The sequence below is a fragment of the Mesocricetus auratus genome, unplaced genomic scaffold, assembly GCF_017639785.1.
Source record: "Mesocricetus auratus isolate SY011 unplaced genomic scaffold, BCM_Maur_2.0 Super-Scaffold_100003, whole genome shotgun sequence".
NCBI classification, from domain to species: domain Eukaryota; kingdom Metazoa; phylum Chordata; class Mammalia; order Rodentia; family Cricetidae; genus Mesocricetus; species Mesocricetus auratus.
The window spans coordinates 45,367,122-45,390,314 of NW_024429188.1; the positions used below are offsets into that span (position 1 = coordinate 45,367,122).

The 23,193-nt window shown below is 41.7% G+C and overlaps 1 protein-coding gene across 4 annotated transcripts in view; it reads right to left on the bottom strand.

The window, feature by feature from the left end:
- The window catches only part of Ophn1 (oligophrenin 1), a 326,237-nt gene extending 304,896 nt beyond the window's left edge, over nt 1-21,341 (bottom strand). For 2 of the 4 annotated variants that reach the window (XM_040744230.1, XM_040744229.1), the window contains exons 1-2: nt 20,695-21,331; nt 20,400-20,572 (exon numbers count right to left, since the gene is read on the bottom strand). In XM_040744230.1, the coding sequence (XP_040600164.1) occupies nt 20,400-20,553 (154 nt within the window). In that variant the 5' untranslated portion in view covers nt 20,554-20,572; nt 20,695-21,331. Of the gene's footprint in view, nt 1-20,399; nt 20,573-20,694 lie in introns of all 4 variants that reach the window. The other 2 variants (XM_040744232.1, XM_040744231.1) reach the window with 2 other exon arrangements.
- Between the last annotated feature and the right edge of the window lie 1,852 nt (nt 21,342-23,193).

Genomic DNA, 23,193 nt, shown 5'->3' on the forward strand with positions numbered 1-23,193 from the left:
AGCCTGGCCTGCATAATGAAACTATATCCAAACAAAGAAAGAAAAACAGTTTTACACTGGAGAACAATTACTATTTAGAGTGGGCACTAGGGAAAGCAACACTCCTTGATCGCAACTGACATTGTGCTATGCCTCAGGGTAGAAACTAGGAAAACATTGCTTAGGGGTAACACTTTGCTAATTCAAATGGTAAAACATCTAGGAGTGCTGTCTGGATACCAAGCATTCATACTGTGTGAGGAAGTAGGCTATTTCCAGAACCACTTCCTTGTATACCTCACTACACAACCCAGCTAATGCCAGACACATTCAAGGAATGAGATGCCTTGCTAGACCCAACCACAGCCAATCAACATTGTTCACTCAGTCTTGTGAATGCTACTGTTTCTTTGATCCAATGAACTAATTCTGCCATCTGCCATAGCAATCACTGATGATACAAATCAAAGGAGTGGGTTTATGCATTAAAATTTGTTTTCTACGAAAGTGCTTATTATTTATTATGGGTGGTACCTACGATTTGGCCACATGCTGACCCTGCTTTAGTACAAAGAAAGGAACCTCCAGATAAGAAAATGACAACTCTTCACCCACCTCCCTTTATTCCTAGGACTTTCAACAAAGAGCAAAAGGGGAATGATTCAAAGCTAGGAAGTTTCCCTCAACCAATTATCCTCAGAGATAAAAGCCACAGAGAATTTCAAAGCTCATGACAGGCATGCATTCAACTTCTCATCACCATTAGAAAACAAGAATCTCTACAGGGTCAATGGGCAGAGCAAGCACACATTTATCCTTTTGCCAAGTAGATGGCACATTTTTTTTTTTTAGTTAAACAGCTTTTTTCTTGATTTTTTTTTATGTTTGGGGACAGACTCTCACTACATAGCACTGGTTGGCCTGGAACTCACTATGTAGCCCATACTGCCTCTAATTCCCAGCACTTCTCTTGTCTCTGCCTCTGTAGGGCTAAAACTATACTATAGGCATGCACCACTGCACCTGGCTCTCAAGCATCAGATTTTCTAGAAAATTATATGCAATGGATTATTATTCAGCCATTAAGGATGAAGTGCTATCATTTGTGACAAAATTCATGGAACTGGAGGGCTGAATACTGCATTAAATAAGCCATGCACAGGAAAACAAGCATAGCATTGACTTGCTTATCTGTGAAAGCTAAAAAGTTTACCTCAAACTGAAGGGAAAAGGATAGTAGAGACTGAGAAAGGGTGAGGGGTGAGAATAGAGGGAAATCAGATGATGGGTACCAAAATACAGGCAAGGGAAAATAAGTATTGTTCTACCGCACATTGGGGTGACTATAGCTCACAAAAAGTTATTGCATATGTTATAAAGAACCAGAAGAAAGTACTTAATACATCCAAATATCAGCCATTGTAAGGCAATAAAACTCACTCTTATTTGATCAGTGTGTACTGCATCTATGGAATGAACTATCGCACTCTAGCCCATAAATAGAGTTATTACATGTTAATTAAAAAGAAAAATTAAACATCATGTTATTAACTCTTGCTTGGCTTATAAACTCATGTGTATGTCATGGGAAACCTGAGAGGCACAACTAACTAGAAGTCTCCAGAATGGCCAGAAGCTAAGCTACCAGAGATCTACACATTAACAACAGCAGTTCTAAGAGAATTGTTAATTGCTTAAAGGTGAGGCTCCCTCCCCTTTCCCCCTCCCCCCTCCCCTTCTCCTCCCCTTTGCCCTCTCCTTCTCTGTCTCCCTCTCCCCTAGAGAGAAGAACAACCAAGCAAGTGCTGCCTTGCCCAGTGGGCAACTGAATGCTTCAATCAGTCAGATCTTGCTGGACTTGTTAGACCTGACCCAAAATCAACAATTGCTTCACTAATGATGCCTAGCTAGTACAAGGCTGCCTGGTGCAATGGAAATCCCTATAATGGGGCACTGCTCCAAAACCATGCCAATTATCCCCCCCACTGCCAAGGAAGCAGGAACAGATTAAAGGCACATGGCTAAGAAGAATGTCCTCAGTATCTCTATGGCTTCCAGATATTTATGACCTCTGCCAATGGAAGCTGCCTGTCACCGTGGCAGTGAAGACCTGAGAGACTTGAAATCACAGTGTGGAGTGGGCAGATGAATTGTCAAAGAGAGATAGTTGGCTAAGTGAGCAAATGAAAAACCAAGGCACAATAAGGCAGGGCTCCTGAAAGGGCCTCCTGGGGTCTTGCAGGGAGAGGGAGCTGGCAGAATAATACCCTAATGGGGGTGCCAGAAGTGCTGAAGCTGCATAAGGAGATGGTACAAGGAGGCTGAGTGTGAAGGCAGGCCAGAGCTGGGCAGACACCAGGAGAATCAAGCAGCTACAACAAGGTATTATACACGATAGACACAAAGATGTTACAAACTCAGACAAGGCATAACTGCTAACTCCTGACACAGCGTGACTGGGCAGTAAAAAAAATAAAGTCCTCAGAATCCAGATTAGGGTTCAGAGCCCAAATTGCTTCACTAACTTCAAGCAAATGACTGAACTTTAATTTCATTATCAGTAAAACAGGGACTTTACCTGCTCTGGGTTACTTGACCTTCATAACAACATAAAGCCCTACCTGGTTAACTCATATGGTTGTGAGATCATGAGTGAAACTCTGCTGAACTGAAAAATACTATAAAGAAAGATATGCTTTGTGTGGTGCCGGTGATGACACACACAGTCATGCATGCTAGGCACGTGTTTCACCACTGAATTACATCCCAACACCCTGATGCCCTTATTTTTATGAATCACTGTTGCCTGTGGCATCAATATAGACACACAAGTCTATCTAAGATATAATGGTGCCAAGCAATATATGTTAGTTCCCAACCTTAACAATTTGTAGACAATAGACAATGGAAATGCTCAAGAAAAAAAAAAACAACAAAAAACCTGATTAGTGCAATCTCTTTTGATGGGGGTTTTCCTTCTGTATATACGTTTCTCTTATTGGTTGATGAATAAAACACTGATTGACTGATTGGCTACATAGGAAGTATAGGCAGGGCTAGGAGATAAAAGAATTCTGGGAAATGTAGGCAGATGGGTTGTCATGTACATCTCGGGAAGAGAGGACACGCAGGGCATTCTCCAGTAAACCAAGACCACGTGGAAACACATAGATTAATAGAAATGGGTTAATAATTAAGACAGAGCTAACCAATAAGAATCCCAAGCCATCAGCCAACAGTTTTATAACTAACATAGCATCTGTGTGTTTATTTGGGGCTGAAGTGGTTGTGGGACAAGGCTGGCAGGGTGGAAACTTTCATCAACACTCTTTTTTTGGAGGTTTTTGTGACAGGGATGGCTGTCCTAGAACTCACTCTGTAGACCAGGCTAGCCTGGAATTCACAAAGATCCACCTGCCTCTGCCTCCTGGGTGCTGGTATTAAAGGTGTGCACCACCACCGCTCATTGATTAGTGCAATCTTACAGACACACTCAAGTTCACAAAGTCTTAGCTTCCTCATCTATGAACTGCAGGTAATAACACTTCCTTCTCAGATTAAATTGACGAATGCATGTTAAATGACCTCATCAGAAAGAATATGAAGTTAGCTAGGTAGGGAGGTAGAAGTGAATTGGGGAAGAGGAAAAGAATGTGATCAAGCCTGGCGGTGGTGGCGCACGCCTTTAATCACAGCACTCGGGAGGCAGAGGCAGGCGGATCTCTGTGAGTTCGAGGCCGGGCTGGACCGACAGCCTCCAAAACAATACAGAGAAACCCTGTCTCGTAAAACCAAAAAAAATGTGATCAAAATATATTGTATGAAATTCTCAAAGAATCAATAAAGATATCATTTAAAGAAAGGACCTTGTACATTATAAAGTACTTTGAAAATGGTAGTTTACACTCTGATCCACACACACAAACCTTTACCTTGTTACCCAAGACAAATGTTGTTATACTTAAATTCTAATTGGACTTTATTAGAATTATTTCTCCCTCACTCACAGATTGAGGGTAGTCAATTAGAGGAGTTCTCATGATCTTCTATAGCACCTGGTTCTGGCATGCAAAAATCAAACTAAAAACCGCCGCAGCTTTAACTTCAGATTTGCTGAGCCTTCCCCTACTCCATTCCCAGCAGATCTGGATAATGTGTGGTTGTATGCAGACCCATACTGGAGGTACATTCTTGGCTAGAAGCACCCAAGAGACTCTCCAGAGGAGACAACGATTCTGAAAATAAAAAGGCAGTGCAACAAACAGAGGCTAGTTAAGAGCAGACACTTTGAGTGTCAACTGTTGTACACAGAATATGGCAATGGGACAGAGAAAAGGTTCAGTACTGATTCTGTCATTAGGTGCGCTAAGGTATGTGTTGGCCCTTGGTTTCCTCATCTGAAATATGGGAGAGTTTAATGAAATGTCACAAGGCCTTCCACATCGTATGAGACTATTTCTGGCAAGACACTGTCCATTGGTGAAAAACCGGGGGAAGGAGACATGTCGACACAAACCTGTAATCCCAGAAGGATCATGAGTTTGTCCTGAGTGGGCTACCCAATAAGAGCCTGTAAGAAAAGGAAGGGGCAAAGAGAGGCGAGGAGAGAGGAGGGTTTCTGGTACAATGGTCCCTATATCCCAGCTCCTTAGTATGTTAAGTGGGAGAATTGCTGGAGACCAGCCTGGGAAATATGGTGAGATCCTCATCTCAAAAGAAAAAAATAATGAATGAAAATGGTTAAACAGCATCTGTTCTTCACAAAGGAAAAGCAAACCAAGAAATCCCGACTTTCTCTCCTCTTCCATTCCACCAGCAAATTTGTGCAAGCCCTGGATGAGCTGCCTGCCAGTTAGCACACTGCTCCCTCTTCTTTCCCCATCTAGTACCATTCACAATCATCCCACAGAGCCTGAAGAGTCGGGCAAGCACTTCTCAAGACCACCTCACCAGATCAACTGAATGGGACACTGCCATACTGGTGTTTCAAGGACAAGAGAAATGCAACATGTCCACTATACAGGGACTCACCTTACAACCCTCCCGTTTCTGATTTCTCTGCTCTAAAGAAAATTGTAAGGGGCAACTGCAAAGCACCTCTGTGGACTGCTCCTCACTATCCTCCTCCACCTAACAAATAAGGATGGCCGAGTTCAGCGTTAGTCTCCAGCTGTCCACTGTCACATGCATAGGACATCATTTTCCACTCACAGAGAAAGGCATTTCCACGAGAGCCTGGCTCTGGCTCTGGAAAGAGAGTTGGAAGCTGAAGTGTGGCCCTCCTGCTTCTGGGAATTCCTTAATGAAAACCTTTTGCAAAAGAACTGCCTTTCGTGAAGTTCCTAATATGGTGCAATAGGATGGGTCTACTGCTTGCCACTTGTGAGAAATTCCATGCTGCCCTAGTACAAAAATAAAGCAGGGAGGGGAGAGGAATTTGTCACCCATGAGTAATACCACACATTTCACAGTGTATACTACACACTACACACAAAGCAGCTGTTTGCATTAGGTCAACAGATGAGCAGATATGGGAGGCCCCTAGAACTGCCCTACCAGCTATTCTAGACTCCTAGAGAAGGAACAAAAAGGTCAGGTGTTGCACCACCAAGATATATTACCATTCTATAACAAGGAAGGAAAACACCATCAGATGCTAATTATGGTGGCAGGAGACTGTTGTTCAACAGGGAAAACACTGATCTCGGCCATGATATAGTCAAAGAATAAAGGAGAACTTTCCACTAATATAGTATCTTACTGCCAACTGGGTCATTTTGAACAAAAACGCTCCCCAACCCCAACAAAAAGCATCCAAACAGATCAAAGAAAGCTACCTGCTTCAAAGTACAGTGCAGAATGCCTGGAATGGGAACCTAGGAAATCCCATGCTAGTCTCAAATTGGGCTCTAGCTCCTTCTGGTTACAGAAGAAGTAATTCTTTCTTAGCTTCCTTTTCCCTGGGTATACATCCAATGCTACAGATGTGAATCTTTCAAAAGAGCCTTTCAAGTCTGATACGAGGAAGAACCAAAGGCATATCTAAGTTTATAAGACAAGCACTTCTGCTTGTCCTAACACAATGTCATTGTGTGTTTTATACATAGCTCAGTTACTACGTATGCACCATAAAACTGACCCGTGCACAAGTAGGTGGGTTTTAGTACACTCACAAAGCTTTACAGCCACCATCATACTGTAATTAGGAAATGTGCACAATTGCAAAGAATACAATCCTCACCCATTGGCACTCACAATACATTTTTAACCCTACAGCCCTGAGCAAACACTAGCCTGGTAATACTCTAGCAGTTTGGCATTCTGAAAGCAAATCAAAAACAATATGTATTCTTTTATAAATGGCTTCTCATTGTATATTTATTTACCTCTAAGTTAATAGAAATTTAGGCTATTTGCTACTCTTGGTCATTATAAATAATAATAATTCTTAGACAGATAATACAGTAGAATTGTTCATTTGTGGGGTAACTGCCTGACCATCTTTGAAGAATTGCCAAAGATTAGCAGCTAAACTTTGTTTTTTTAATTTTTTCTTCTGCCCATTCCCTCACCCTCCATCCTCCCATGCCCCCCAATGACCCCCCAACCCACCCCCAACCACTCCCCAAGGATAATGAGACCTTCCACAGGGGACCATCAAAGTCCTTCACATCATTTGGGGGAGAGGCTAAGCTCTCCTTCCCGTATCTGGGCTGTGATAGTATTCCTCCATAGGGAATGGGGTTCCAAAGTCCATTTGTGCTCTAGGGATAAATTCTGGCTCCACTGTTAGAGGTCCCATAGACTGCCTAGGCCTCCTAGCTGCCACACACATCCAGAGGGCTTGGTTCGATCCAATGCTGGTTCCCCAGCTTTATGACTAGGGTTTCCATGCTCTCACTAGGTTAGGAGGCAGCTAAACTTTCTAAGTGGCTACAACATGCTATGCATACCAATAATAAATAAGGGTTGCAAATTCTCCAATAATGTTTTGTCTTGCTATTATAGCCATCCTAGTGGATGATATGTGTGATATCTTACTGTAGTTTTCACTTTCATTTCCCTGAAGAATGATTTTAAGCCAAGCTTAATGGTGCAAAAATACCACACTAGTCAGAATCTCTCCTTCCACTATGTGGGTTCCAGGGATGGAATATAGGCCATCAGGTTTGGGAACAAGTATCCTTTCCTATTGAGACACCTCACTGGACTCAACTGGCTCATATTTTTGATGTTTGTCTTTGTCTTTATCACTGCTTGGTTCCAGTTTTACTTTTATTTAGCTATGTATGTGTGTGCATGGGTGCTTACACGATACAGCATGCATGTGCAGGGCAAACCAATACTTACAGGTCTCTGTTCTCTCCTTTCACTTTCCTTTGGAAGAGGAGCCACTCGTAACCACTGAGCCATCTCTCCAGCCCCTACTTTTGTCATTTTTAATTGTATTTTTGTTTAATTGAATTGTAAGCATTATTCACATACATATACATATATGTGTATAAAATTGTTTATATGTTATCAAACATAACTTTTCCATTTTTCCTTTTTTATGGTAGTGTACCAGAAGTTCTAGACAGGATAATTGGGCCCCACTCTTTTTTCTGAATAAAACTATTTCTACCACAAAATGATTTACCTTGTAGAACTCCAACTTAGCAATTTTACCATTCATTACTTGGCATCACAAATAAGAAAACATTGTCTTGATTCAAAGCCATAAAAATTTTAAAACATCACTTTTGAAAGTTTTACAGTTTTAGTTCTTACTATTTAGTATCTGGTCCACTTTGGTTAATTTTTGTGTGGTTTAAGGGCTAGGACCCAACAGCATTTTAGTGAATAAGTTCTGGGCTGACACAGAACCATTAGTTGGTGCCTCTCCTTTTCACTCATTGATGAAACTCAATTGACCATACATGTGAGGTTTTACTCCCCCAATACTGTACTCCACTGACCTCCTAAGCCTTTATTGATGGCAATACATTCATTAGCACAGCTCAACAAAATGTTCCGAAATTGTGTGAGGCAAGTTCTCCAATGAAGTTCTTTTCCAAGACGGTTTTTCCTGACATGGGTCCCTTCCTTATTAATGTTAAAATGTCTGAGCATTTTGCCTGGTATGATGGCTCATACCTCCCATTACCGAGGAGACTGGGGCGGAAGGATTATCACAAATTCAAAGCCAGCCTATACCACATAATAAATTCCGGGCCAGACTGAACTATGGTATAAGGTGCTAATGAATTTCTATAACAAAGCTACTAGCACCTTGCTAGAGACAGTGTTGAATCTGTAGATCAAGTGGAATATATTTTCATCATAATAGATGTTTCCTTTTTTAATTGAAAATAGTTTTTCTTTCATATAATATAATCTGATTATTGTTTCCCTTCTTCCAACTTCTCACAAATTCTCCCCACTTCCTCACCACCCAAGATCAACACCCTTTGTCTCTCTCATTAGAAAATAAAGTCATCTGAAAAATACTAAGAAAATAAGATACAATAAAAACAAACCAGAATAGGAACAAACAAACAAACAATGATAATGTCAACGAAAAAGCACGAGAATCACATACAAAAGTGAGACACACACATTCATGCACAAAGGAAGCCATAAAACAAAACTGGAAAACAGAATATATAAAGAAAAGGTGAAAATTCCCAGACAAAGCATTGTGAGACAAAAAAAAATCCAAAAATACAACTGCATTCATTTTGTGTTGGTCATCTGCTGCTGGACTTTTAAGTATGGGTTGTATAGCCAGTGAGACTCCGCTAGAGAAAACTAACAGTTACCAATTGGAGACAGCTTCTGGGTTAGGGATAGGTTCTTGTGTCTACCTCCTCTCTCAAAACAGGGGCCACATCTGGCTTAGCCCTGTGCATACTGCCACAGTCTCTGAGTTCATTAGCGCATCAGTCCTGTTGTATCTAGAAGGCCTTGGTGGCTTCCATCCCATATTAAGCCTTTAATTCACAACCATGGGATCTTCCCCTTCAATAGATCTTTAATCTTTCACTATTTTTTTTGGAATTAAAGCCAGGGCCTTGCTCATGCTATGTAAGCCCTCTTACCTCTATACTTTATCCCCAGCTTTCAATGATGTTTTGCAATTTTCAGTGTAAAGGTCTCATACTTTTCAATTTATTTGTAATTAGGCCAGCAACATGACTCAGTAAATAAAAGCGCTTACCACCAGGTCTAACCACCTGAGTTCAAGACACACACGGCAGAAGGAAAAAACTGACTCCCACGTCTTGTTCTCTGACCTCTGTGTGCATGCACACACACACACATGTAGATAAAGGAATGCAATGCATTTTAAAGTTTGAATTGGTGAAGATCTTATTTTTTGGTGCTATTGTGAATAATGTTTTTCTTAATTCAATTTCAGAACAGTCAACATAGAGAAACAGGACTGATATTTGTATACTGACCTTGCATCCTATAATCCTGCTACACTTCTTACCTTGAATAATTCTCTGCAAATTCTCTAGGCTTGTCTATACATCAGTGTTTCTCTACCTGTGGGTCTCCACCCCTAGGAGGGTTGCACATCAGATATTCTGCATATCAGATATTTACATTACAATTCATAACAGTAGCAAAATTAAAGTTATTAAGTAGTAATGAAGTAATTTTACGGTTAGGGGTCACCACAACATGAGGAACTGTATTAAAGGGTCACAGCATTAGGAAGGTTGAGAACCACTGCTATACACAGTATCATGTCCTATGATGATAGAGATGGCTTTATTATCAGTTTCTCCACCTGATTGCTTTTTATTGACTTTTCCTGCCCTATTTCACTGCCTAACTAAAATAATGATATGCCATATCATACAGGTTGGAACTCCCAATTATTTCTTTCAAGTTTTGGATAAAACTCTTCCTTGCCTTGACTAATACAGAAGTCTCAGGTAGCTGTGATGTCAGCACCCTGGAGATAGAGTTGTTCCCAGCAAGCCAACTATGTTAGGTGCAGTTAAAAGCAGCCCCGTGAATAAACCTTTTGTAGTCATCTTCAAAAGTGATAAAATATGACAAGGCTCTGAGTATGGGACTTTTAGAGGAGCCCAAACTCCTATCTTACCTCCTCAGATGCTTGAAGGCTACCATCACTATGAATCTTCCATTTTCAACACTATAGAGTTAGTGAGGAGGTATTGGGAGGCTACAACACGGCTGTTAGAGGTCCAGGAGTTTTTCTTCAATGAACAACCACATATAATTTTTACTTTTAATAGATAACTAGGTTTCTGAAATGTTTAATTTGACATTGTTTGTGCAGCGTGGTGTCCATTTGCTCTTAGCCAGAAGTGGCTTTTCTAGCTTTAGTTTACAGCCCATCCAGGGGCATTTTTAATAAGATGGGATCTCACTATGTAGCCCAGGTTGGCGTCAAACTTACATTCCCCAAGTGCTGAGATTACTAGTATGGACCTTGATGCCTGGTTTCAGTCAGATGTAATACTAAAAGAAAGTTTGTCCAAGAGTAGCTAAGATTTGCCTATAACACACTGCACTCCTCATGAAACAGAAATTGGAGGAAGTACTGAAATAAAGTCATCTTTTTTTTACAAAGGAATAAAATGCTTTATTTGCAATTCAGATTTAAAAAGCAGGCAATACATAGGAACACTACATAGTTATGTGATGGCAGGCATCCGATCTAAGTCAAAGATTTTTAGGGAGGTCATATAAGGAATTAGTTTTATAAGGTACTTATTTCTTCCTTAAATAATGTTGAGTTCCACCATAATCTCAATATCTGAACTTATGAATAGACACATTTGACAATCGCTAAAATGATTCAGGGAGAAAAGAAAACATACTCAAATGAGTTAGTGAACATTGTTCGAGGCTAATGAGCTCTGTGCCTCCAGATATTCTATAATATTATAATAATCCCCACACTAAGCTTCTAACAGAAGAACCAAAATCCAGGAAAACAGGAGAGATGTAAAGTCATCTTTTAATGGATAAACTATTGACACTGTTTGCTTCTAGGGAGAAAATTGGGGAACTATGACACAGGAGCAGGAAAAAGAAGCGGGGCTTGGCGGCACATAAATGCAATCTCATCACTTTAGAAACTCAAGCAAGATAAACAGAAGTTGGCTGCCAGGGGCTACAGAGATGACAACGTCACTAAAGTGCTAGTCACAGCCGGACAGTGGTGGTGCACATCTGTAATCCCAGCACTCGGGAAGGCAGAGGCAGGTGGATCTCTATGAGTTCGAAGCCAGCCTGGTCTACAGAGTGAGTTCCAGGACAGCCTCCAAAACAATACAGAGAAACCCTGTCTCGGGGGGTGGGGGGTTAGGTGGGGGGGGAGTACCAGTCACACAAGCCTGGGAACCTGAGTTCAGATCCCCAGCACTTACATAAAAAAATAGGTGTGGCAGTGTGTAACTATCACCAGCACTTAGGGGACAGAAACAGAAGGATCCCGAAGGTTCAACAGCCAGACAGCCTAGCAAAATTGATGAGTATAAGTTTATGCTCAGCGAGAGGCCTTGTCTCGAAAACGAATGTGGAGGGCAAGTGAGGTAGCTCATTGAGTAAACACACTAGCCACCAAGAGTGAGTTTAATCCTCTGGGCCTACATGGTGGAAGGAGAAAATGGACTCTAGCAATTGTCCTCTGATATCCACATGTACTCTGTGGCATGCTCATGCCCACACACAGTCACACAAATACATTAAAATGTAATTTTTTGTGGGGTTTTGAGACAGGGTTTCTCTGTATCACGAAACTCCCTTTGTAAAACAGGCTGGTCGCTAACTCACTGAGACCAGTCTGCATCTGCCTCCCCTAGGATTAAAGGTGTGTGCCAACACCACCCGACTTAAAATGTAATTTAAAAAATAGGTAGATATGCACACTAACAACTACATAATGCACACAACACATATGTGAACACAGATAATAAAGAAAAATATTTTAAAAGTTAAAGGCCAGCCTAAACTACATAGTAAGACTTTGGCTAAAAAGACCAAAAGGAAAAAAAAAAGATTAACAACTTAACTCAGTACCAAGGCCATTATCAAAGTGGTGAACACAGGTCTGTTTGACTTAGGTACTCTTCCTCCTTGGTTTCTTCTTGCCAATAGATAACACATTGTCACAGTCAAATTTCCTTTTCTTACCCGGCAGATCTCAACTTCAAAAGCTATGACAGCCTATATATCTCACCCCGAACTTCCTCTTCATAGCCCATCTCAAAACTGCAATGGGAAAAGTAGATGACTAGATATTTAATGTGTGCTCCAAGAGAGCACGGTCTATAGCAGCCCTGTTCACCCCTATATCCCTAATTTCCAGGGCAGTAATGACACACAGTGATCAGTAAATCTTTGTTAAATTCAATTGAATTACCTTTACATTGCCCAAGGTCTAGGATGTTATGTAAGCCTGGTAATGCCCCCATAGGGATCCTCTGGCTGACTAGAAAGAAAAATGAGCTTGAGATTTCCAGGGTACTCCCCTGGAAAACTGCGCATCTTTCCAGATCCTCGTGAGCTCTGAGGAAAATTCTGTGGTGTTCATTAAAGAAACAGATGCCAGATAAAACAAATAGTTTGGGCTGTGTCGGAAAGTCATTTTCCTTCACCATCCTTAAGCCCAATTGGAAAACTTTCCTTAATAGGAAAGTCAAGCTAAAATCATTAGTACCCTACCGCAGCACTGCTCCTCCATGGCTAATAAAATTGTTTCTCATAAATTGTCACATTTTTTCATCACACTTCCCACAGTACCCTCAGTCCAGCTACGCTGCAATGTAAGTCTTCAGAAGACTGTCTAACAAACATGGTAATACAGTTGTATTAAGTCCCACTGAGCATGGCTTCACATCTACTGAAAGCAGCCCTAAATTACACATCAGTAAATTGACCAATTTACTCTGGGGGCCTAAAAGAACCCTGTATGATCAAAAGCATTAAGTATCACTGAGATAATGACAGCTGAACTTGTAAGAACATTATATCACACTCCTCCTGTGTATCATGACACTACACCCACCTCCACAGGGACTCCCAGCTACTCTGGGCAGAAATGAAAGGCATCAGCTTGACACCTTCCCCCCCAAAACCACTCAACAAGTTCACACTCAAATATGCTAGTGTAATGTAATTCAAATTGTCTATCCATAGTGGATGAATTAGCTTTGCTTTTCCTGTGGCCTACTCTTCCAGAGTCAGGTAGTTGAACTATCTGAGTAAAGCAATGGTAACCAGAAAAGAGACTGCTAAATCCAAAAGGAGCACTCGTGATCACTGAGTAGACCCCTAATTCTATAAATGAAAAAACCCATACTCAAAAGTTTACTCAAGATCACACAGGTAGCTAATAGCAGGCTTGGAAGCAGCCTATCCTCCCAGGAAAGCAATCCATAGATAGGTACCTAAGTTGCCAAATTTTGAACTGAAAAGGTACCAAAGGTGACTTTAATGTAAACATGTAAAACTCTTGTCTTCAAATGTATATGAAAGAATGAAAACAGTAATTAACTCTCAAAATAAAACAAATGTGTAGACTGTAAGAAAGTGGTTTTCTTTTAAAATATTAAGACTATGGAATCCAAATTGCACCCATTAAACTCGAACCATTCTATCAACTTCATGTACGTTTTAGGTACAGAATGTATTTGTGATGGTCAATGTTTATTTTTAACTTGATGAAATCTAGAGTCAGAGGGAGACAGGCTTCTGGCAAGCCTATGGTGGATTATCTTGATTTAACTTCATTAAGTGATTCAGGAAGACTCATCTTAATTGTAGGCACAAGCATCCATGGGCAGGGGATCCAGGACTGTACAGATGGAGAAAAGGAAGCGAGCTGCAGCATGCATTCATCTGTTTCTGACTATGGATGCAATGTGAGCAGCTGCTTCAGGTTCCTGCTTCCCACCGTGACAGAGTATACCATAGCTAAAAGAAACCCGTTCTTCCTTAGATTAATTTTCTCAGGGTATTTATCACAGTAACATGGAAAGACTATAACACATCTTTGGGATTTGTTTTTTCTTGAGTCAAGGTCTCATGTATCGTAGGCTGGCCTCAAATTATACATGACCTTGAGTTCCTTACATGCCTGCCTCTATCTCACAAGTACTGGGATTACATATGTATGCCACCATCCCAAGCTAGATTCCTTTATTTATTCTTTCTTTATTTATGTAGCTTGTTTTGTTTTACTAAGACAAGGGCTCAAGGATCCCAGGCTGGCCTCAAACTCACTATGTAGCTGAGAATGACCTTGAATTCCTGATCCTCCTGCCACTAACTTCTGAGTGCTGGGATTACAGATATAAACCACCATACCTAGCTATTTTGGACCCCTTAAAACAAGACTTTCGTTAATTCAAAACAGCATATGCATAATGGTTATGTATGTTTTCTGACATCTGTTTTATATATGTTTAGTATTACCCTTAGTTTTGAAAAACTAAATTTTGTTTTATTTTTGTTTAAATACTCCCTTGTGCACTAAAATATTTTTGTGAAGGTTGATGCAAACAAGAAATCCATAACTAGTCTAATCATTCCTTTCTGAAATTGATTTTGGTTATTTGGGGGGTTGGGGTTTTGTTTGGTTTGTTTGGTTTTGTTTTGTTTTGGGTTTTGGTTTTTGGAGACAGGGTTTCTCTGTGGTTTTGGAGGCTGTCCTGGAACTACCTCTTGTAGACCAGGCTGGTCTCGAACTCACAAAGATTCACCTGCCTCTGCCTCCCAAGTGCTGGGATTAAAGGTATGCGCTACTACTGCCCAGCTTTTTTCTGAAAGTGTTAAACTACAATACACAATGGAATTTTAGAAGTAAAAGCTACATAACTACATAGAAGTCCCAGTCCTTCTGCATTTTTATTGACACAAACCACATCATACCCAACTAGGATACTTTGCCATTATACTATAATCATCCCTTTGCCAAAACACAGTGTCTAGTCTTTGAAACCCTTTCTCCCTAAAGACAATTACACTCCTTTTCCCTAGCATAGAAGACTTGTTTGTTAATAAATCTAGATGACTTAGTTCAGGAACTACAATTCATTCAATCTAGCCTACAGACAATGTTTAATTGTGCTGGACACATAGCTCAGTGGCAGAGAATGCGTGAAGCCCTAGGTTCAATTTCTAGCACTGCAAAAAGAAACTGTTTTCTTTAGCTAAAACAATAAAGATAGAATATGTGGGGTGTATCCCAGAATTTAGGAGACTGCAGCAAGAAGATTGCTACAACCTCAAGGCTAGTCTGGGTTATACAGCAAGACTCTGTCACACCAAAAACAAACAAACAGAACACCAGCAAACTAACATTTAGAAATTATTAACTAAGAGTGTAAGAGCTTTTTGAAGGAGGTGGGACTATTAGATTTCCCCACACACTCCAGTCCCATTAATCCACTTCCAGCAGCTGCATCCTGCCTTCCTCTTTGAGCTGGGGATCCTTGAACCCACAGCAGGCATAATTTATAGCATGCCAAAATAAAATTATTTACTAGAAAATGTGAGATAGGGCATTCCAGTCTACCAATAATTACATTTGCTGGGTTGCCAGTAAGAGTCCACTTAACTTAAATAGCTTTACCAAAGGTCTGCAAACTGCAGCTGGGCCAGGAAGCCCAGCTAACTATTTATATATGTCACCCTCCCCCAGCAGCACTAAAAATGGTTTTCACATTTTTAGGGAAGTTTTCGTTTGATTTTTTTTTTAGGCACGGGATCTCTTTGTTACATCCAGGATGTCCTGTTACAATCCATTCTGTCCCAGGTTTGCTTTGAACTCTCAGTTTTCCTGCCTTTATCTCCGGAGTGCTGGGTACACATGCCACCACCGACAATAGTTTTAATGCTTGACAAAATTCTAAGGAATAAAACACCATGATATGTGCAAAGTGTCTGAGAACACATTTCAATGTGAGTAAGTTCTCCTAGAATGCTTGTTTCACTGACTTTCTCTATGGCTGCTTTCACGCAACAAAAGTTAATTGTGGTGAATGCATGGCCTTGAAGCCCAATATATAGATATATAATATGATACTTTACAGACAAGATTCATTGATCCTGAGCTATATAAAAAAATATAGACAGGGACAGTGAGCCAGGCCTATAATTGTAGCACTCAGGAGGCTGAGCTGGGAGAATTTTGAGTCTAACGCCTGCCTGAGCTATATAGAGAGATCATCTCAAATATTACACTCTAAACTTGGGTGTGGTTGCTCATTCCTGTATACCCAGCATTCAGGAAATTGAAGCAGGAAGATTATAAAGTTTGAAATCAGCCTGGGGAACTTAGCATGCCCCAGGTAAGCGTAGGCTATAGAACATGATCTTGTCTTTAAAAAAAAAAAACATGTTAAATGTCACAAATATAGTCGAGTTTGGTGGCATGCCCCTCTAATCACACCCCTCAAGACACTGACAAAGAAAGATAACGAAGTTAAGGACAGCCTGAGATAACGTAGTGAATTCAAAGCAAGTCTGAGTTCCATGAAACCTTGTCTAAAAAATAAGTCACAAACATTTGTGTAAGAATGCCAACTCATTACTCTTGAAATCTCTCATTGACTCTTCCTAAAACACAGCTAAAACTACACTCCCACCTAGCCATGTCTTTTGACATAAGCTGTCTATAGAGTACAACATCTAATTTTTTAATTAAGGAATCACTGGTACACGGGAACAGCTTAATAAGTCAAAGTGCTGTTAATTCTGGCAAGCTCCAGTGCTGTTTCCTCCTTTGCTTCCTCTGCCTTCCACCAAGAAATGAGTTCTCTCCCTCTCTTTAATGTCACATACAATCATGTCCACCATCCAACTCTAAAGCGCTGAACTTTAATACCATATACAGCAGTAATTTCTCCTCTACATATCTCCCCTACTAGTGTTGGAACTTCTTGGGGTCAATATCCACCTGTGACTCACTCTGTGTATCTAACAGTCATCTGAACAAAGATTATAACATAGTATGTGCACTGGTATTTACTGAATGAATGGTATTCAGTTCATGAACCATATATAGTCCACATTGTCTCAGGTTTCTGGGGTCATATAAGCAATGGGTCATATCATTTATACTGAACAATGCCTAGCCTCAGTGTTCAGCAAATATTCAATAACATCAAAAAGGAGAGACATAGGGATATAGATTAGTAGGAGAGGGCTTGTCCAGTGTGCGCAAGGCCCTGGGTTCTATCCCCAGGACAAATGCATCCACACATGCACTCTCAGAGGGGGGGGGCAACAAAAAATCATGTAATAGTCTTCATCTGTCTGAGTAATTGTAGGAAGAAGGTTTATTTTCTATTAGTTTGTTATAATTGTCATATGCACCAAAAATTATAAACACATCACATTTGGAGAGGATGGATGATTAAAAAAAGGAGCTAGACTTCAGAACATTAATTACCTCTGAGCACCATATTAAATACATGTAATTATTTGTCCTAGTTTGCTTTCTGTTGCTGTGATTTAAAAAAATATTGGCCAGAGCAACTTGGGGAGGAAACAGTTTGTTTTTGCTTGTAATTTTCACATCACAATCCATCACTGAGGGCAGGAACTGAAGCAGAGGATAATGGGAAGGACACTGCTTTCTGGCTTGCTTGTTTACACCATCCAGTCAGTACCAACTCCTCAGAGGTGGCACTGCCCACAATGGGCTGGGGCCTCCCATATAACATCAAGAAAATACCCCCACTGACTTGCCTACATGGAGGCAATTCCTCAGTTGGGTTTCCCTCTTCCAAGACTGTGGCTGTGTCATGTTGACAAAAAAAAAAACTAACCAGCACAGTATTCAAACAGGACCACATTTAACGCACTAATAGTCACACGAGTTCATTGCTTAAAGCCTTATCCAGAGTTTGAGGCAAAAATCGCACAGTAGGACAAAGTACTAACATCAAGTTTCACCTGGGTTAACAACTTGAAGGAAAATTATGGATGAGTTTTGCAGTTCAATGTGCCATGTCTCAGGGTTTGCAAGATTTAGTTGATCTAAAACCCAAATTAGTTAAGTGTTAATCACTGTCCTGCCTTTTATTGTCAGGTTCCAGATGCTAAGATGGATCCGTGTGCTAAGCTCATTACCCAGTTGTGCCCAGAAGAGTGAACTTTTCCATTTCTGTATTTCCTTTCTGAACTTTACTGAAAATTATACATCCATCAACAGATGTATTAGTGAACAAAAATAGACTATCAACAATGTACTTGTTTTAGCCATTTCCATTTCACAAAACCCTTTTAAAATTAATTGCCTTGAGCCTCACAACCTTATGTTGTGAGGAGGATATAATTACCACCATTATTATTCTGGCAATTTTTTTGTGTGACAATGGCTTTTTTAAAATTCCAGTACTATGGATGGAATACGGGTCCTTGCACATGATAGGCAAGCATTCTGTCATTTAGCTATATACCCAGCACACCATCAATTTCATATTGTACAAATCTATTATTGTATATTATCATGTTATCCAGTGCTTACTAAATTTGGGATAGTTTAACATTTCTCTCTCTTTAAAGATGTTTCTTAATTTTTGAATTACATTTCACAGTTGAAATGGTTTGTGCCAGATCCCAAAATGGGGAAGCCATGACTGTAACCCAGGTCTTCAAAATCCAATCCTAGAGGGAGATTTTCCTCTTTCCTTCGCTTAGGAGGAGCACACCTGTGTCTTACATCTACCTTACCTACCCTGAAGAAAAGGGGCTGAGCTGTGAAGAAGCAGAAGGTGGGGAGCAAACACTACTGTGATAAAAACAGCAGGACACAATTCCATCTTTGCCTTTAGGTACTCAAGTATTGAAAACCTGTGGAGCTTAAAGAAAAGCAATATGGCAGGGGTTAGTGGTGGGGGTTTTAATATCTCCCTATCCTATTTTGAGCTACATTGACTTTCTCTGATGGTGAATAGTACACCAAGCAGTTTGAAGTAAGAAGTAATCTGCAATCCAAACAGTCCCCCTTTTCCTTTCACAGAGTCCTCAAGTTTCTATTTCTGTGGCACAACCTCCATACCCTCAACTTCTCAATGAACTCTATTAAGAGGAGACACACCCGAAAGCCTGGCCTAAAAGTCTGCAAGGTTCAGCATTTCAAGGACTCCATCTTTTAAGGTGCTAACCCAAGTTTACTATTGACCAGGTGACTCGACAACAAAGCACTGAATGATCAAATGCAATTAAAGAACTCCAAGGTACTGGAACAGTTTGTAGATTCACAGATTCTGACCCAGAGTGGCCAGCCAATCACAAACTCGAGCCGCTACTCGGGAAATACGGGCTTGCCGCAGTTCTTGAGGCACCAAAGCTTTTAAGACTCTCTACAAGGGTCCACACAACCTTGACATGGGATGGGGTGGGCGCAGATCCACTCAAAGCAAAGTTAAAGGCATAGAGAGACTTCTTCACAATGATTACCTTTTCACAGTTCTCTTTCAGCCAAGGAGAGAAAAAATAATCAGCAGTCACTCTACTTAATCATTTTCCTCCATTCTTCTGGATACACACACGTGTGCGCGCACACACACACAAACAAACAAACACACACAAGGTTTGGCTTACTTATACTCTTGTTGGAGATGCTATGCTTTTTCTCTGAGCCTCCTGACAACCAGCAAAAATAAAAGCCTACACACAGAAGAAGAAAATAGTCCCACATGTGAGGAGTCGTAACCACTGCAAAAGCTAAGGTAGGGAAGGTCCTTCCAGCACAGCAGCCCCACACCCTACCCCTGTATTTTACACCCAGGCCATCTGGGCCCCTCGGACCATGAACTTGACAGTCTTTGTTCCACACTGAAGCAGAATTCCAGTAGTATGTGAAGCCAAATAATAATTATGAACTTATACTATGACATTAACAGTATATAAAAGAAACGTATCTCAGGGGAGGGCAAAGGTGCTTTCCTTAGAAAATGATTTGGGAAGGGTAATTGTTTACTGCCCCCACAATTGTCTTTAATAACCAGAGGCTAGGACAGAAATCTTTATACTGGAGCTCTTAGCCTTAATTCCCAATTCTTCAGGGGATTGCTGGGTAGGGTAGTTATTTGGTCAGCATGGAAGTCACCTTGTACCAGACAGGGGTGCTGGGCATGTCTGACAGGTTGGGCAGACTATCATTTTCAGTAAGAGTAACTGCAAAGCAAGAGGGTCCCTGTCCCAGCTACATATTAAGTCTTAGAAGGTCGGAGCCACTAAAGGAAAAGGCCCAAAGTTCTGCTTGTCTTCTACACTTCCCTCTTCTACTGACCCCCACATTCAAAGGTTCAGAAACCCACCAGACTCAGAGACCTGGGATGAGAGTCACTGCAGATCCTCCCTATCCCCTGTGGTATGGAAAGGTTGAAAGGCCACAATCACCTACTCAAAGAAACAGCTCATGGAAGCCTTCCACTTACTTCTCATAGCGCTGATAAGCGCGCTGCCGTCTTTGATCACGTCTTTGATGAATTTATTGGTCCTCTCCAGCTCCTGCTCGTAACACTTGAGCCTCTCGCGGAAATCGGGGCTGTCGAGGTAGCAGTCACTGAACTCCAGCGGGGGATGCCCCATGGTTATGATATTGGAGGGACTAGGGGTTAGAAGACAAAGAGAGAGAGCATCAGTGGCACAATCAGCAGAATAGAGCTAGTGGCCAGCGTTCAGGATCCACTTTTAGGCGACTCAGCCCCACTCCCTTTGGAGGACAGGTACCTGTTCCAATGAAACTCTTGGTAGCGCCCGCTGGTGTGTAGCAGAAGCGCGTAGTCCGGTGGTGGCTGCGGGTGACCGGGAATGCTTACCAACGCCTTCTGACGCCGGCAGGGTGCAGCCTAGTAAGCAGCACGCCCCCTGGTCATCGCCTCCCTGAAGCGCAGCGCTGACTCCTCGGCAGCCCAGGGTGGAGGCGGGGAGAGCGCGGGCGCAGGGGCCGCCCCTCTGTGCTCCCAAGCCAGCCGAGGCTTCCTTCCCTGGCTCTGCTGGCGAACTGTGTCTCCCCTCCCCCTTCTTAAAGCCAATGCCACTGTTTCACTCAGGCCGAGCCCTAACCCCGAGACAGACCGAGAACACGGGCTCCCTTCGGCTATCTTCCTCGGGTCTTCGGGACTCGTAGCCCACAACTCGGCAGCTGCAAAGACCACCTACTCGTTCCGGGGGGGCCGGCGGGCTGGGTTTGGTGCTTAAAGGGTTAAACCCAGCGGCAAGGAAACAGCTCTCTCCAAAAACACGACAACGGCAGCAGGAAGAGGAGGGCGACAGCGCTAGGGCACAATAGCTGTGGTAGCCTGGCGCTTTCCTACGGAAACTGGGGAGCAGTCAGCGCCCTAGGGCTCCATCTGGAAAGCGTGGTGGCCTGGGAGATGTAGTCTTTCTGTTCGCAGATCCCATGACTCCACCCTGCAGTCTCCCACCACCCCTCCAGGGTGGCCACTCTCCCAGATCTACTTCCCTAAACCAGCCCCAGGCATAGCAATCCTAGAGGTGCTGGTGTACTGCCCCGGCCCCCGAGGGTACGAGCAAAGTTTCCATAACTACAACAAAAGCTGAAAAGGATAGATAATGGGAGGCAGTGTCTCACAGATATTTGCCTGGACTGTCCTTTCTTTTCCTTCCTCTTTCACCCTTCCTCTGATCCACCAACCCTTCCTCCTTTTCATGTGTCTCCTAGTACAGTACAGACACTAATTCTCATTGGTGCCTACTGTATGATCTCTGTTAGACCCAGAACCCCCTGCTGAAAAAACACAGAGGTCAATAATTCGAAGTATAGATGTTTGGACTAAAGGGTACACTGTGTGACTCACTAGACCACACTACACCTTCCATACCGAGATTTTGTTTGTTGATTGGTTTGTTTGTATTTGGTGGTGGTGGTTTGGTTTTTGGTTTCTTGGGAGTTTTGTTTTTATTTCATTTTTAAATTTTGGGTTTGGGGGGTTGCGAGGGCAGGGGTAAGAAGCAAGGGGGCAGGGAGTTGAGTGGGATAGGGATGCATGATGTGAAATCCAGCAAGTATCAATAAAAAGTTTTTTTAAAAAGCAAGGGAATGACACCAAGTGGCATTAAGGCTACCTTAAATGCCCTCCCATGATAGTGAGAATGATGACTACCTTATATGCCATCCTAGAACTCTCATCCAGTGGCTGATGGAGGCAGAGGCAGACACCCACAGCTGTGAACCGAAATGAACTTCTGGAACCCAGTTGCAAAGAGGAGTGATGACCAAAGGAATCAAGATCAGGCTGGTGAAACCCACAGAGGCAGCTGAACTAAACAAGGGGGAACACATGGACCCCAGACTGATGACTGAGGGACCAGCATGGGACTGATCCAGACACCCTCCCACCAATCCTGGGTGACAGGATTTAGCCTCCTTTAGCCCAGGTTTGCCTTAAACTCCAAATCCTCCAGCCTTTGTCTCCTTAGTGCTATGATTACAGATGTGTGCCAGCTATCCTAGCCAACTCTTAAGATATTTGACAGAGCTTCAAACATTCAAAGCAAAACAAAATACAAATATTCACATAACCCTGAAAAGTTTTACATTGTTCTACCATATGATTTCTCTTTGACATTGTATATTACATATTCCTTAAAGAATTTTGTCCTCCCATAAAATATTTTTACTTAAAAGTCTGTTGTTGATTACCATACTGAATTTCTTCCTAACAATACTATGACTAAAAATAGAAATTAAATTATTTCCTTGTGACGGCTATAAGGCTTCCATATATAAAAGTCTTTTGAATTGAGTTATAATTGTAATTATTCATATAAATTTATAAAGCATCATATTTTATTTATTATTTCCAAACAAAATGATTGGACATGTAACTCCTATCAGAAGGATGGAGAAGGTATAGGACCTAGAGTTAAACAAGAGACCTACGAAAAGAGAAACAAATGTTTTTAACCTTAGTATTTGAACTATTGGTTAGTCTGTTTAACCCTAAGACTTTTGCACATGGGCAGCTGGTGAGATTCCTGACTTTTGAAGGCCATGCTTTCCTTTTGAAGGGTTGAGAAAGGGGGATACAAACGCTAAACTGGAGAGGAGTTCTTTGTGAAGTCACCTGTTAGTGTCCAGACACCTGTACCGGTCTGCGCCTAGGGTTCTTCTAGGATATATCCTCAGCTGAAGCCATTAAGAGCATCTCCTGCACACAGTCACTATGTTCCTTTTTAAAAGGTCCCTGCCCAGCCAAGTGTTGG